This window comes from Manduca sexta, chromosome 12, assembly GCF_014839805.1.
Source record: "Manduca sexta isolate Smith_Timp_Sample1 chromosome 12, JHU_Msex_v1.0, whole genome shotgun sequence".
In the NCBI taxonomy this organism is placed as follows: domain Eukaryota; kingdom Metazoa; phylum Arthropoda; class Insecta; order Lepidoptera; family Sphingidae; genus Manduca; species Manduca sexta.
The window spans coordinates 14,081,753-14,099,659 of record NC_051126.1 but is presented as its reverse complement, the minus strand read 5'-3'; the positions used below and the strand labels follow the sequence as shown (position 1 = coordinate 14,099,659).

The following is a 17,907-nucleotide window of genomic DNA, read 5'->3' as shown; positions in this document are numbered from 1 at the left end:
AGTTTATTAAATGTTTATTGTGACAATAGCGGCGTAAATAAAAACTAATGGCCGTTGATTAAACATATTTGGTTGATGTAATTCGAAATGTTGATTGGTTACGAATTGTAAATATCAGAATAATTATTATTGGTTTCATTAGCGCGCAATCAATGAGAGTTAATTGAATGACAATATTAATTTAAGAAATATAATCACTCTTGCCTTTCATCAATTTTGTCATCGCTAATTGTATAGCGCAATAAATATGTTATAAAAAATATATATTCAGTAAGCTTGCTAAAATATTGGATATGTTATTCCAGTACGGCCTTTATTCGATTTCATGTTATTTTTTTGTAAAAGGCAAAAAGTACATAATAGGATATGGATTTAATATACAATTAAATAGGATGCCGTACAGTTGTTTGTAACTGAAAGTTGTAAGTTAAATCCCTTGTGTTTCAGTCACGACCGTCGCGTTAGTCAGCTGTAACAATCTACAGGCCAACAGTGGCGAAGAGTCCGTATAACCCGATTCCTGTCGGCTTCCCTTTATGTAGAATTTAATTACCATTAGAACGATTTTCAGACTGCCTTCATATTAATATTATGATGTGTCGGGTTCCCTTTCGGAAAATGTAACTTTTCGCCACTGCAGGGTGTAGAGGTTCAGTACACCGCGGGACTCACCGTGCTCGCCGGGTGCGCGGGCAGCAGCACGACGGGCGCGTGCGCGTGCGCGAGCTTCCGAGGCTTCCTCACGCCGTGGCGCCGCGCGCGCCCCGCCGTGCCCCCCGCGCCGCCCCCCGCGCCACCCGCCCCGGCCGGCTGCCGCCCGAGCCAGCGCGTCACCAACCGCTCCTTGCTGTTCGCGCTGCCGTACTCTGGACTCTCCTCCTGCTACACAGAAATATACATTAGTTAATATTATATCAAGATAAACTAACAATACTAACTGCTGGTCGGATATTCGTATCCGCCTGAAAAACGACCACCGTACATAACATCAGCGTGTAAAACCTGCAATAGTGGCCTACGTAAATGTATTACGTTCCGAGATCAGCCTGTATATCCGGATGCAAACAGGCCAGCATATTTGTGTCCACTGATGACGGAGAACGATCTCATATCACTTGACACACCACTTAACATCAGGTGCAGTGGGATTATTTTGGTGGAGCCATTATTCACCATAGCCGGTTAAAAAATTATAATATAGCCCTCACACGAAAACAAATTCCTCTATTATATCTATTAATTTATCTCACAAAACGTCATTTGTACCGTAAACTGCTATAGAACTAGATCACTCATAATTTATAAACCCACCTTCTTCTTCAAGGTCCCCTGCAGCTTCTTCTCCAACTCCTTGCAGAGCTCATGGTTCCGTACCCTCTCTACATCATGGACCCTCTTGACCTCATCCACGTGCACCACGTAAGGCTGTCCCGCCTTGAACGTGGGATCGAACTGGTTGTGGTCGAACGCCTGCTTGCTCCGGAAGCAGGGGCACACCCGCTTGGACAGCTGGTAGATGGTGATGATGCACACCAGGCAATGCACCACCGCGATGATCAACAATGCGATGTTGGTCAACACCGGCGTCCACGCTTGCATCTCATCCTGGTTAGAAAATTAACTGTTATAAAGGGTGATTCAGGTAATAATGTGTTTATTTTAAAGTAATTACATTCTATAATTTCCTGAGTAGTAAAACCTCTCTGTATTTTTGCTTGTAGTAACGCGTCACTTCAATCAGTTTTGTTCCTTCCTTTGTAAGGTCAGTCAAATAACTAGAAAACAAGTTGCGTTCCCATTTCCCGATCAATATTTCTTTATAAAATAGGTAAAGTGCGTATAATTCACATTTTTCTATATACAGGCATTCTATATACTTGTTTATCTAGTTATTATAATAGAAACTAACTTGCTTTAATGTGTGCATAGTTTTACAATTCATACTTGAACGTCTGAGCGTGCAGTGATGTTTAACACGTGTATCTATTAAATTTAGTCGCATCAGATAAGCGTCAAAGATCGTATGATAACCCAAATTCCTTACTACAGTAGAATCATATTTTAAATTCACAACGTGGATGATATATGAACTTCAAGGTTTACGTCGAATGTAGTTATGAAGTGTTTAGAAAAACAAAGTAATGTTTAATGTTTTAGAAGGCATTGAAACTAAGCCGACTTAATTTATATCACTATCTCATAGAAAATATTTTTTGTTTTATTTCTAATTCGTGCATGTAATGATATAGGAGCACTAACATTAAAAGTTGTTTAAACATTGGGATTGCGAATTTAATCCTTATGCCACGACATAATGTTTTAGTACGATAATACTATACAAATACTTAGTATAAGATTCTAGTCTATGATATGTAGAGCCGAAAATCCATCATAATGCCTATGAGACAAAATTTATCTTAGTTTGTAGATTATTTGTAACTGGTGAGATAGATTTGGAATCTAAACAATCAAATTAAATGCACATTTTAAGAATTTTATTGTTCCCTATAACAGTAAACATTACAACTGTTTAGTACAGTGCAGTCCAAATATAATGTCAGGCACCTTTGACGATCGTCAGACCGCAAAATATCGTTGTCATTTATTCTCGTAACACTCGTAACTCCAGTAAAGTCATCCACCGTCAATCACGAGTGAAACCGCGCGTTTTCACTTAACTAGCGGAAAGGCTCCAATCAGACACTCGGTGTGGCGAAACGACCATTTCGCTAAAACTATCGGTTTTACGAGTATTTGTCAGCTAATCTTAACTCCAAGAAATTTGTTTGCAACATAAATAGGGCGGCTTTTGCCTTGAATTTGCTTTTTGAAAAACCTGACGATGTTCTGAATTATTTGTTTATCAGTTAATACACGCAGTTTTGCTGCATAGCGTATAAGTGAGACGAGGATGGTGTTGTTATTCCACCTAAAACTTACGTGTATGCTTCGATATTACATTTTGTACTAGCCATGATATTGTTGGAAGCTAACACTAGCCTAATACCTTTTAATGAAGGTAGTCCATCCAACCACAAATCCACAGGTACTGTGAGCATTTATAGGTAATATTGATCACGTATCTAAGAACGGTAATTCTGGTCGAACTGGGATTACATCTGCCGTAATGTTTTCCTTAACGTTAGAACTAATCGAGGTCGCGCAGCCTCGAGTCGAATGCAATAAATACGAGATATATGACAGCCGTGCAACGCGATGCTATGTCAAATTAACATATATACATGGCATAGATATAAATATTAAACAAATGAATAGTAGATAAATTTATCTTTAGAATTTATAAATTTAGTAGTCATCTAGAAATTAAGTTTTATTTTTGTCATAACATAAATTCATACACTAGACTACTTTATCATATTAGTATAGACACCACATCACGGTTAACCAGTGAATAGTTTGGAATGAAATTGGATACATACTGGTGGTAGGATATATTTTATATCCGCCTGGATAGCGACCACCATACACAAGGTATTAAAACCCGCCCACGTATGTGTGTCGTGTTCCAGGATCAGCCTGTATATCCGGTTCAAACACGCTGGCATAATTATGTCGTTTACCGAAGGGTAATCATCTCATGTCAGTCGACACTCTATATGGACCCCACTCCATTTACCATCAGGTACAACGGGGTTACTTTGCGGTGACCATATAAAAAAAAGAAAACAAAAAAGACGAAGTTCAAAAGTTTCTACAGGCAATTTGTATTCCGAAAAACTAATTTTAATTTCGCGAAGAAAATCATGCGAGCTTACTCGAGAGTTCGTGAACTCATAAAGGATTATTACAAACACCGTGATGTTTTGAAAAGTGTAAGTCTCCCACGGGGCGCGGTCAAGGCCCGGCTCGTCGCTGTCTGATTACGAGTAATGACCCCCGAATCGAGTCACGACGCTTACAACCGCGCACCAAAACATTGCCTCATTGCGAGCTGGCGTAACCGCTCCGAAACTTAGTAATTTGTACTCAATGATGAGACAACCCGCTAGAGGATGGTAAGTGCCTCTGTCCAAGACATACCATTATTATTTTTAAGTACAAATTGCTTCATGGGTACTGTGCTGACACTTTAAGATGTAAGATGTTGTTTCATGTCAGTAAGTGCATTATGTTCTCCATTAAATCAAAACTTTTTGGGATATTATCACTTAACGGCAAGTGAGATAAAGTTGTGATATTAGAAGGGTTTCTTTTTATTGCTTTGAATGACGAGACGAGCTTGCCGTTCGCCTGTTGGTAAGCGATATGACCGCCGTAAACATTAGAAACAACATCCAATACCCTAAATTGCAAAGTATTGTTTGTTATTCCATTCGCCATCCTGAGACCTGAGATGTTAAGTCTTATTATGTCCAGTAGTTACACTGGCTACAATGTTCTCCAAACTGGAACACAACATTGACTACACATTCTTCTTGATTTCGATTCTGATATACAAGAACTAGGCACCGATTTAATTGACTAATGGATATTCGATCTAAAGAGTCACCCTCTCAGAGACGGCACAGCCGATCCATGTAGCAGTAAGTCAGTCAGTCAAAAATGTAGTCCGATTTCATCGAAGATACTCGTATCGACATTTTAGTAACGGTTTAAAAAATCCGCACCTCTCGAAAATGTCCTTGTGCCACATACTATGCCTTTTGGCGAATTGACAGGCTCAATTCGCACAGAATTACACTTTTTATAAGCGGATACATGAAATTCTAATTAAGCTGTTGTCGGTATACTTCCAGATATTAATGTGTTTGGGTAACCGCAATACGAATTATTATTATTAAACAATCAGTAAAAATACGAAATGTTTTATGAAAAGGCGTCTATATTTCCGAAGGAGTAAGCTAAGGAGGAATTACTAGACCGCCGCTACCACTTCGACGATATTTTTATACCACAAATTAACCAAGTTAGTAACTGGTAAATCACCATCAAACACCAACACTATCAGAAGAATGGTGCGAACTTTAAAGACGAAAGGAAAATTAGGCACTGCCTTTATTGATAACGGAGTGTACTAAACGAAACAGATAAGTTGCTTATTAACAAAAGTATTCAAAAATGAAGTAGTAGCTCCACCTCGCTCAAGCACCTTTTGACTAGACTAATGCATTTATCACCATAAATCCTAGTAAATGGGTTACTAGCATACCTCAGGCTTTGAAACTACAGTGATAGGGAAAGGGGAGTTGAAAAATGACGGTTCTCAGCCATTTTATAAATACTAGACTATCAAAACCTAGTTCACAGTCAAAGTAAGCTGTCATGAGACTAATGAAGCAATTAAAAAACGCAGATGTAGGTCTTAAAATTCAATGTACCTCTGGCTTGCCCCTTCACGGACACGTGTGACGGTAATTAACAACAGGAAATGTAACTCATTCCTGTGCTAAATTACTTTAGAATATTATCATTTAGCAACTAATATCCAAACACATTTGAATCAATAATATACGGTAGAAATAACGGTATGCAGCTACGTTACCTGTTATTCACTGTCGGCGTCCTAAAATCTATACTTTCACTAGCGTTTAGAGTTTAATATCTATAATCTAGGTATTAATTGAGTTTACCGGTATAAAATGCCCGCAAGTCTTTAGTCTGTAAAGCCTCGAGTAATTAGTGACTAAACAAGCCTGTACTAATCTACTGACAAAATTTTCGGTGTTCAAACACTTTTAGTTGCTATTATTCGCGACTTAACTAAACCGTTTTACCATATACAAATACAGAAATCCGCTGCCAAATCTGCGGTTTTATCTTTCGAGCTAGAATCGGTCTGATAAGTCACCAACGTAGGTGGATATCATAGCTCGCAACTTCTTTTCGCTACTTATTCATCCCACATAGATGTTAATTGCCAGTGATGATGATGATAACCAAAATATTAGCATAATCCGAACTAAGCTTAAGGTTGAAACAATAAAAATTGAGTAACTTAACTAATGGACATAATAAGACTTAACATCTCATGCCTCAGGATTGCGAGCGCAGTGGAATATAAAACAATACTTTGTAATTCAAGGTGCTGGGTGTTTCTACTGTTTATGGGCGGCCGTATCGCTTACCATCAGGCGAACGGCAAGCTCGTCTTGTCATTTAAAGCAATAAAAAAATCCCTTCATATGACGAGAGTTAGCAAAGCGCTTTAACCTACAAGTATTTTGTTCGAGATGTTGTTGACATGCAAAACACGTGTAGTTGTTAACGCTCCAATGCTTGTCATCCGAACGGGGTCTTAGTCTCCGGCTAAATGATTTATAAGGAGTACATTTTGCTGGTTAATGTTGTATCTACTTTAAACGACTGATTGGTGATAACACATATATAGTGAAAATTCGACCATAATGACATACTCGGTAGTCTGTTATTCATAAATTTTACAACGAAATCGTGTACTTTATCTACTAATATGAATGAACTGACAAATACCATACAGTCTTCACTATGCCTCTATCAGCATACAATTAGAGAGGTATCTTCATCACGTCATTGCATCACGTAGACAAACTTATGAAAGGATTCTCATAATTATCATTCAAAAGTTTAAAAAATTCCATACGACTATTATATAACAAAATGGTAATTTCAGGGAGGTCATACATGTTACCTGGGACAGATCTATCGATTGATTAACTATATCCGTCGGAACATGTGATGGCAAACCACCTAGTGGCTAGGTGAGGTGAGCCGCGAAGTCAAGGCCTGTGTATGGAGCGAACGCAAACTATTTAAGTGTAACCATGTGTGATAAGTTATTCACGATTAATTTATTTGTGATCCGCTGCCTTGCAAATAGTCTGAGATTGTGCGCACGCGCTCTGTGTTAGATCTGATCGTGAATCATATTAGGTTTTTCTGTTCAACAGGAGCCCAGAATCTTTATGTCCCGTATGGCAATAGGATCACCCATATCACGTCATAGGATGGAACACATAACCGAAACGTGAATGCTTTGATTGTACTTCTGTCTCCCTTTCTGAGATAAAGACGTGATGAATGTTTGTGTGTTGTTTTCAAACTTACGTCTCCAACATCAAATTAACATAATTTACAACAATTCTTTGTGAATTTATCGTTCGCTTTAACGGTGAAGGAAAACATCGTCAGGAAACCTACACATCTGAAAAGTTCTCTATAGGAATTTCGAAGGTGTGTGAAGTCTACCAATCCGCACTAGGCCAGCGTGGTGGACTAAGGCCTAATCCCTCTCAGTAGTAGAGGAGGTCCGTGCTCAGCAATGGGCAAGTATATAATACAGGGCTGATATTATTATATTATTATTATTAATGCTATTAAAAAAACTTACGTCAAAAGTGGCCGGCGTCGCGGGCGGCGCGCGCATCGAGTCGCGGTGGAGGCCCGTCGCGGCGAGCACCGCCGCGCTGTTGCCGCACGCCAGGCACAGCAGCGACAGCGCCAGGAACGCCGTCAGCAGAGGACTCCTGGGAACGAAACATGTTCAATAAGAGACAGCAGTGACGAAGGATACAATTTTCCAAAAGAGAACTCGACACTACTTATAGGTACTAATATTACCCTTTCATGTGTTATGAAAGGGAATCCGACAGGAATTGGATTATATGGACCCTTTGCCACTAAGAGACAGTAATGTATTTTTTTTTATATCTACAGAGTAACTAGGATACGACTAGGTCTGCCATAAGTTCGTAGAACATTGTGTACTTTTGATAAATTGACTTACAGTGATAAACAGTGTTGCATTAAGTACGGTCGATGAAATTTAAATATTGTACTACTGAATCGAAATTTGCTTAATAAATATTTGTTTTATCAATAAATTACACATGTGCGTAGGTTAAGACTCAACTTCTTTTGATGGAACCCTACAATTTAAAACATTTTACATCGAAATTATTACTTGTATAAATCTGTAAATTATAAAATGTAAATCAATCATGATTACAAATATTATAACACATAAAACTTTTATCACTTCAGAATCAGCGGATCACCGCGTAGACAAGTTTGCCGCCATTAATCCTATATATTTATTCCAAGAGAACAGGCAAAGGAACCATGAACCATACAGCTTAAATTGACTTTTTTATGAGCAAAATATAAATGCAATTACATTAAGAACCTTGTTGCAATTCGTGTTCAATTACTTTCGTAAATATATTCCCACACTTTTACGTCGAAAAAACACACAAAAACTTTAATTTTATTTGTAACACAGAACTAATATCGGTCAAATTAACCGCTCCAAACTTTTTAGACTTGAAAATAATCTTGGATCTACCCACAAATCGAGTTATAGAAGCAGAGGGTACAATGGTGCTGGATAATAAGGCAGTCATCAAGTCTACACGTTTTGTAATCAGCTGATAGTGATCGCTTACCGCAGCCGCTTTCACTAACTTCGGTTAATTATCTTTAACGTCTTGTGTTTCCTTTAGTATGGTCTTTTGTCATAAACTTAGGGTTTATATGGGTAAATTAAGATATATAAATTATATTATTATCACAAATAAACGGATTTGACTGTTATATATGCTTGTTCCTGCCTAAAAATATGGGATCGGCCTAATATACTTTTTTAAAACACATTGACAAAAATATTAGGCACTGATTTTATGACTCTACGTCCACTTAATTAAAAATATGTAAACTTTAATATGTATTATAAAAATTCGGCCAATCCGTCTGTGTAATAACTTCAACAGATTGATCTAGGTATCAGGTAAGAAATTAAAACCATCACTATTATTTTCTAAAATCTAAATTATTAAGAGACGAATAGGCGAAAAGTTTCTTGTGGCTTCGCCCGTGTTAAAAGCCCTTTCCGTCACAAAAGTTCCTAAAACACTGTAGTAATTTATAGCGCCATCTGTACGACACCAGCGCAACTATTTAAACATTCATTATTAGTTATTACCTATGGGAGCAAATTACCGTGATTAAAAGCAGCCTATATGTTAATTTGGACATGGTCTATCCCTGGGCCAAATTTCATTCGAATACGTTCAGCTGTTACTGTATTTAATGACAAACAAATGTGCAAACATTTTCACAAACTTTCGCATTTAGTAAGATAAAATTATCAACATATGATAATTTAACTCCATAATGTACACATGAGTGATTACAAACAAAGCGTTCCGGAAGTGGCGTCTACTAGACAAGTAGCGTGTGACAGAGCTGACAGACAGCATGCGCGCGCGCACGATGGGTGGCGCTGCACAACAGCAACGGTACCCTCACATGCAACTTCCTGCAAGCATCGTGTTGACTGATTGCTTTTATTAGCTAGCGTTTTTGTATTAGCTCTATAGAACGATAAATAAAGATGTAAAAGACTCTAACACGAGAGATGGGCGGTAATGCAAGAACAAACAGCTACGGAACTGATTTCATCGTCGACATATTCGATCGCAAATATTTGGTTATTATGGAACCAAATGTTCTGAAGAACCACGCGTTCACAATTACAGAAATGGTCTAACCCTGAGTGAAGCATATTGTCTCACAGAAAATCATAATCAAATAACAATAAGGTAATATTTTTACATAATATACATATACATTATACATGTATGAGGTCAGGAATAAAACCAAATAAGCAACTCCCTCCCTCCACCCCCCTCCATCGCTATCCCTTCATAATTCAAAACATAGCAATGCACTCATACATCCTCTCGATTTCGGATGTAAATGAGATTCTATAATGACTACCTTTATTCCTTATTCTACAAGATTGGTTGCTGGCACGAGACAATATCCCACCGACGCACAAAGGGCAACATCTTCCCACCAATTAAACCCAATAGAACCCAATAGATCAGCCATTATAAACTTAGATAAACAATAACAATAACTGGACATAAAACAATTCGTGAGAACATTACCATAGTGGCGGACTGTAGATGACGCGCGCGCGTGTGTGTATGCGCGTGTGTGAGTAAACAACAGGTGGTAAATTGCGGGTGCCACGCGCCGCTGCGCCTGCGCATTGGCAGGGAGGAAGTTCCCGAATAAGGCGTAGAATACTCACTGCGCATGGAGAAATTATTTAATTAGATCTTGTTTCTATGTGTAACCACGATTGCTAACATTTTGCATTACTATTTACTGTTATTTAATCAGATAGGTTTTTCGTATGAATCCATAGGAACTCTTCCTATGGTGTGCTAGCGTTTTATTTATTTCTACCGACAAATACTCTAGTTCTACTGCGCATTGTCTTTCGAGGTAAATTATAATGAAGCGAGCCTAATTTCATGGCATAATGAAATATCTAAAGAAACCTCAGTAAGTCGAGCGTAGTGAAGTATTGTACTGTTTTTAATTTGAAATTCTAGGAGTTGTTTCTGTTTGTGGAAAATGTAGTCGCACTTTGTAACAGCTGGTTTTACAAATCTTGGCGAGAAATTGAAATGGGAAATAATTATTCTTTTGTAGAACATATTTTGTTATTAATACAATAATCCAAAGAAAAATTTATAATTACTCAATACACTTAATCAAATACATTATTTAAATATGCTAGTGATAACGATCCAATTTCTCCACCGCAGTACGGTTCGCTGATTACGTACTCCGTCACTTTCTATCATACAGGTAAAACGTACAGCTGTCTTGCTTTAACAATAATTAGATGTTACAGAACACTAGTCAGCACTTGACGATCTCAACTGTATAGAGCGATATACTTACATTTGTGTAGACGTCGGTACTCTTGTACTTGAGTAAAGATCAATGAGTAAATTTAAATTTAAAATACCCGTTACTTAGCAGCGTGAAGAGATAAGTGGTACATTTTTATTTTCCAATATAGTATACCTCACACACACCTCTAACTTTTCTAAAAAATATGTAGGTATTCTTTGTGAATTATCGTTGGCTTTAACGATGAAGAAAAACATCGTGGGGAAACCTGCATACCTGAGAAATTCTCTATTAGGATTTTTCGAGAGTGTGTGAAGTCTACCAACCCGCACTAGGCCAGCGTGGTGGACTACGCCCTAATCCCTCTCAGTAGTAGAGGAAGCCCGTGCCCAACACTGGGACAGTATATAATACAGGGCTGATATTATACCTCGTTTATAATAAAAATTAAAATACTACAGATTTTAAAATATTACTTAAAAAAAGCGTACCTACGTAGTTACCATGCTATATGCAGTAAAAAAAAACTTACACAATATACGTTCATGTAATTTAGGCATAACGATGATACAAAATACTTTAATAGTCAGTAAAAAAGTGAGCTCTTCAGCAAAAAGAGTTACTCGGTCATAATCTCCTCGCACATTTAAAGTATAGTTATATAACAGCAACAATTGACATTCCACATTCAAAGATTCAAATAGAAAATTATATGAATCGGCAAAGGAACTGATTCCGCACATTCTCGCAAATATTTCTTCATTTATATGAATTCAAATATAAAGGCATTAGCACATGCAGAAATGAATACTTCTCACAAGAAATCTAGCACCTCGGAGGCATCACACATCGCTATAAAGACGTAAAAGTAATTGCGTCAATAATAATAAAAATATAATTTCATACACGGCGTTGTAATAAAGTCGTAATTGTCTAACGGATGTTGAGTATTGATCTCATGTGTGAAAGGTTTCCAGTAATTGCATTTTCACAAGCCTTTTGATGAAGAAAACACACTAGCTTTTGCTCGCGGCTTCGCCCGCGTGAAGGAGTTTTTCGGGATAAAAGTCCCGCTTTATATTTTTCCGGGAAAAGAAAGAGTCTTATAACCTTTCCAGAGTCTTAAACTATACCAAATTTTATAAAAACCCGTTCAGTACATTATGAGAAAATCGATAACATACAGACAAACAGAAAACACCTTTACTTCACTTTGTTTTATAATATTATTATGTATAGATAATAATCGTTGGTTCACTGCAACCACACCTGGCGTTGAGGAATGAATTATGTAATATTGTTATTTAAATGTGATATCATAGAGCTCTTATTGATTTTAACGGATGCATCTGTTGCAACTAAAACTAAGATCCAATGTATTCCGACTCCTGGTCTCAAGCTAGATATTTAGGAAAACAAACCTGATGAAATGTTATTATTTTCCAATTTATTAAGATGGATGTTGAGTATGAAACTTTATGAACACTAACTCAATTTATTTGCTAATCATCAAGAGAAGAACTTAATAATCATTAATCGTGAGCCACTGCAATAACTATTTGCAAAGTCCTCCAACCTCTTGCAACAATAAATAATTGTGTGCAAAAATCTGAAAGCTTTAATTTTAATCATCAAAACAATTGAATCAACCTTGGACGGTCAGATAAAAATACAAAGAAAATTAACATGTTATTCTTTATTTAAACAGTGTGATAACGTCGAAACTCCTCTTTATACGACGTTTTGTATCAATTTGAAGACCCGTACTTTTTATACACACACTTTCGGTGCATTTTTACCGCGCACATTTCACGTAAAGGTAACAAATACAGTTCCCGACTACATCGCGTTTGCCGCGCGCAAGATGAGCGTCATTAGCTTTTTTAAAGTTTTGGGCGCATAGACTCTAGTGCTGTCATTCTACTTCAATGTTATAATGGCTATTTACTTAAGTATAGAAAATGGTGGACGTTACTTAAGATTTCTTTTTTTTTGTAGTACATAATATGCTTTACAGTTAACGTCTGTCAACATTCATTGTAAGGTGTCCTCAGAGTATAAATTTAATATTCACCAATAGAATACCCACCATATTGGTTAAACACTTTGAATATTAAAACCGAAAATTGGATTTTGATTGAACAAAATAGTCGTCGTGACATGCCTAAATAAGCAATAATGGTGTAATTATGTTTCTTTTAATACAAATTTGTCTCTCAATAGGCCGTCCAGTTTAACTTTGTTAAATAACAATTACGAAATTGTTTGTGGCATTTCTATAAATACTTTCGCGGTAAATGTTGTTGTTTTTTAATTGGCAACATTACGAAACGTACTACGGAAAGGCGTACGTACAGCCGAGCCGCGGGAGAAAGCTGATCTGAACATGTTTATTATAATAAAAGTGATGTGTTGTGATAAATTAATTTTTAATTTGATACTAATCTTTTGATATAAGTAATCTAAGTATTTTAATGTTTTTATTTACAAGGAAAATGTGAAATATTGCATGCATGTCGTTAGAATGAATTAAATAAAATATTAAAAAGGTAAAAGTGGAATCAATATGTTATCAATGCTCCTTTTTATTGTAAATAACAATCAATATAGATGTTTTCAAAATCTGCAATAGACAGAAAGTGCACATAGGTAATGTAACTATTTATAAAACCTATTTGCTTTTATTCCAAATAGTAATCTTCATGCTAGCTTCTTAGAACCTTCGATAACCAATTTTGAACCAATCTGGAAAACACATAGTTTATGGATTTTTCTTGCGCCGTTTCTCAAACCGGTAAATAAGTAGAACACATCAGTACGTAGCGTTGCATAAAACATACTCTGTATTAAAAATAAAATAGTAATACTTTAATTATGTAAATATATAATCAAATCCTAGCGTCACCTCAGTTACTTTTGATGTTATATAATTTGTAAGGTAAAACGAACGTGCGTGAAACTTATCGCACACTGATCAAGGCGATGATAATATTACGCGTAACAAAAATACTTTCCATTGATGATTAATTACACTAATAAAAATACATTCGGGGGCTATAAGAGACAAGTTTTCCTTGTTGGTTTTGACCACGATTTTTTCGTAAATGTTTTAAAAATTCGATCCAATTTCAAGGAGATTTGTCTGTATTCTTGTGCCAGAACTTACTTCTTTATACTCTGAAGATTCTTTCTTTCGCTACTTAGAGCTACTTAGTTCCGAAATTTGCTGTAATGCCGGCGCCACACATAGACAAATATTTGAACAAAGACTTTGCCACACATTTGAACACAGTTACAGACACTGACCAAATTAAAATTTTGTGGCTTTTACTTTTAGGTTTTCGATATAATCGGTACTCCTTCAAGCAACTCGACAACTTTGAACGTTTTGATGCGTGTTCGGAAAACCGATACCGAATGGCAAATACGCAAACATTTAAACAAACTTTGCACAAATACGCAAATACCCGTGCCACATGAGTTCAAACAAGTGTTCAAATAAGTGTACAAATATTTTTGCTGTGTGTGGCGCCAGCTTAATGTATATTTGAGTACCATAACTTAAGTTTTATTTAGTACTTATATCAACCCATTGGATATTTAGATACTAAAGAGACCAATATTCCAAATGTAGTCACGATTACCTTTTAAAAATAAATTAATAAGCTACACATGATATGCGTTACCACACGCCACAGTGTGCGATGTACCTAATCAATATTATCAATGCACATGTCACATGCGATGTTTTATTCAACATTTGGAGGCGCAGCCGTCATCACGGAACTAGTATGTGCATGTTTATGCTGTTTTAGTGTGCCGTAGTTAAATTAGGAGACGAAACGTTGCATATTAATCATGATGTTGAATGTTAAATTTCTTTTTATACGCAGTCAGTACTAGAGATAATCGATTGAGTAGGTCTTGATGAAATTTTGAATGTTAATGACAATTGTCATCGGATAATCACTATCATTATAAATTGAAAAATATGGATCAATAATATTTTTTGCAACGATTGTTTAGATAAATCTAACATTAGGGCATCACTTAAATCTAATTTTCTAAACAATTTCAATATTTCGTACATTAAAATAAAACTATTTATCGGATTTTTACGTGATTTTTTATATTATGTGTGTTTCCCGACGCGACGTTTCGAAGACTGCAGGCTTCGTGGTCAAAGTGGAGGACTGAGGTGTTAGTCGTCCGAAAGTCAGGTACAATATCACATTTTACAATTACACAAAATTAAATTAAATCTGACAATATTTATTTATTTATTAAAAATTAGTGTGACAATATTTAAATAAATATTGTACTAATTTAGTTATTAGTTAAGTCAAACATTCGCGTTAACATTAGAAATCGATATTTCTTACTTTTAAATCTATACTAATCCAAAGGCAATTGACCCGACGTGTGCAATTCCCGCGCAATTTTATCATTTGTCATTGTTTATGTTCATTACTCCGATATTGACAATAAAATGCGTGGATTAAAGTCATAAATCACAACAATAACACCTAATGCATATAAATCGGTTTTTAGTACACTATTACATTTATAAGTCTATTAAACTTGGCTTCAATAGACAAATTTCCAAATTGTAGAAATAGTTATGCAGAGTTGTATCTGTGCGTGCCTCTAATTTGTCAGTGTTCTATTAAAATTATTTGGTTCAGGGATTATAAAACTAATTTAATTATTATTATATTAGTCTTTAAAATCATCTGCTTATTATTATACTTATAATATTGTCCTTTTCATTGAATTTTTCTTAAAAAAATCACTTAGATTTACAAGTGACTTCCCCCCCTATACATTAGAGATCATTTCTTATAATGTTTTGGCTCATTCTGAAGTGACAAAAATTATTATTAATTGTCCGATTTACAAATTTCCATTGTATGATAAGCCTCGGGCAACAAAATAAGTAACGAAAAAATATTAGCACCATAGAGTAAATAGTACGTATGTAGAATCGAGCAAATGTTTGGTTGTTTGTATAGCAACTGAAATGAAAAGTAACAAACATGACAACTTTCGGACGCAAATTGTTGATTTATGTGATTACGTATAGATGTTTTATTTGACTTTCTATACAAGCCGTCTTAACGCAATGTGTTATTTGCTAGGCCAATAACATTAACGCGTGAGATATTTACTATGTATAATTTTTATGCAATGGATGAAAGGTAACAAAAACTATATATATCATTTCTTTTTTATTTTAGGTACTTAATATTACACTAAGGAGGTCTACTTTAATATTAAATACTGGAGCCCTACAGTCAGAAGAGGAAGACAACAGGCTAATTAATGGATACAGTATGTAATAAATATTTTTAAACAGTGATTTAAATTATTTTTGTAGTCACGTACACTAATTATGATGGTTTGATAAGTGTTTATTACGAAGTAGAGTCCAGTTTCTACAAACATTTGTTAGACTTTTCATTATACATATTAGAATAAAGTTTAAGGTTGAATCGAATAAACCTCATCACGTTCAACTAGAACTACCTAAGTTGCGTTCATTACATTCAATATTGGCAGCAGATATTGAATTTTATCACAATTTGTACAAACCGCAGGCCCACCTTTTCCGTGTTTTGTTTACAAATTACTCGAAAGTAGGTCATTCAGCGAGTTAACAAAACTGTTTTTAATAATTTTAAACTAACAACAAATAAATATACTTTCACAAAACACAACTCTGGTCTCTATTTGAAACACTCCGGTCTGTTTAGAAATATTTTATTGTACTATTAAAATGACTAGTTCATTCATGTTCACACTCATTTTCCACTCCACACCTTATTACCGATTGCACGACAAAAAATTTATTCATAACATCGGAACAAGAAAAAGATGGTGTTTGAAATTTACAATAGAATCTTATTGTGAAAGACAACCGCGTTTCTCTAGAGATGTGTCAGTTTTTAACGATAGGATGTATGCACGAGAACATCACATTCTGACCGTCGATCTTAGCCCTTTCAGTATCTGATGTATGAGCATTGGGGTACTCATGCTAAACCTCAACTCACCCATTCCCAGCTACATTGAGTCCATAACAATCGTTGATGCCGGCGAGCACGCCAACCACTCCAGCGACGACAGACACACAGCCTGCCCACAGCCCAGCTCCGACCCTGGACAGCGCGGCGCCCTTCACCACAGCCACAGCGCCCGCGCCCACCAGCAGCGCTCCCAGCACCACTTGCGCCAGCCCCAGAAACACCACCAACTTCCTAGAGTTCTTATCACTGGCATCGTCGCTCTTAGTAACACTGGGTTCCTTAACTTCCTTCACTTTCTGCGGGGTTTTGCAGATGAGGTGCTCGGTGGAGTCCTCAGACTTGAGGCTGGAGACGGTGGCGGTGGGCGCGCGCTCGTGCTGCCGCTCGTGCCGCTCGAAGGCGTCCGTGGGCTCCGACTCGTCCGTCATGGCGCAGCATCCGCGCGCTCAACTCACGGCGCGGTTCGCACTACACTGCACGCTCTTCTGTTTGGACGCGAGCGGCGGACCGAGTACCCCCGACTAATAACTTGACGCGACTTTGTGTAGATACAATTTACAACTTGTGAGGTAAAGATGTTTATTTGTAATGATTGGCCTACGTGTTAATTATAATATTGATAATATCTATAAACGCTAAGTCTCGAATACCAGTTAATAGCACAACAACTCCTACTCAAATACAATATTATATCGCTTTTTTATAAAATATAAAAATCGCCCTAAGAGTGTATTATATTATATAAAATTATAATTACAAACTTAATGCAAACAAAAATAACCCAAAAATCAAAAACGCCTTCCAACTAAAATCGCCATTAATAACATTTCAAGTTATTATCTCAACAATTAAAAGACTCTCATTAATAAAAGCATTCGGTCAATGACCTGCTAATAAACCAAGTAAAATGTACGTCTCTTGCCAAGTTGTCTGCAGCAGTGCGGCGGCGTAACGCAAGGCGCGGCGGCAGGTGAAAGCGGCGGCTCTCTCGCGGCCGTCTCCGGACATTACTGACACTCGCCACTGCCCACAACACACGGTTATGTAAGCATCCCACTGCTGGGCACAGGCTTTAATAAAAGGGATTAGTTATGAAGTTTTTAATTAAGGGTTGTAGAAACAATAAATAGTTTGCGAAAAAAATGCTCATCTGAGTTAAAAGAAATTCAAATGTGTCAATTGTGTATGAAAAGAATTTTGTAAACTAGTTTTTTATGGTTGGTATTGTTAATAT

General features: G+C 36.5%; 1 protein-coding gene across 1 annotated transcript; it reads right to left on the bottom strand.

The window, feature by feature from the left end:
- Positions 1-651: 651 nt before the first annotated feature.
- LOC115448769 lies at positions 652-17,414 on the bottom strand. The gene is made up of 4 exons (XM_030176331.1): positions 16,701-17,414; positions 7,328-7,463; positions 1,312-1,605; positions 652-882 (listed from the first exon to the last, which is right to left on the bottom strand). Exons 1-4 carry the CDS (start codon positions 17,099-17,101, stop codon positions 652-654), a joined length of 1,062 nt encoding a protein of 353 aa, XP_030032191.1. The 5' UTR covers positions 17,102-17,414.
- Between the last annotated feature and the right edge of the window lie 493 nt (positions 17,415-17,907).

What these genes read in the sequence shown, in the direction of transcription:
- LOC115448769 (XM_030176331.1), bottom strand. Translation starts at nt 17,101, where the DNA reads ATGACGGACGAGTCGGAGCCCACGGACGCCTTCGAGCGGCACGAGCGG. An exon ending in CTCAATGTAGCTGGGAATGG is followed by an intron (nt 7,464 to 16,700) that starts GTGAGTTGAGGT and finishes TTTCGTTCCCAG; the next exon opens with GAGTCCTCTGCTGACGGCGT. An exon ending in CGACGCCGGCCACTTTTGAC is followed by an intron (nt 1,606 to 7,327) that starts GTAAGTTTTTTT and finishes TTTTCTAACCAG; the next exon opens with GATGAGATGCAAGCGTGGAC.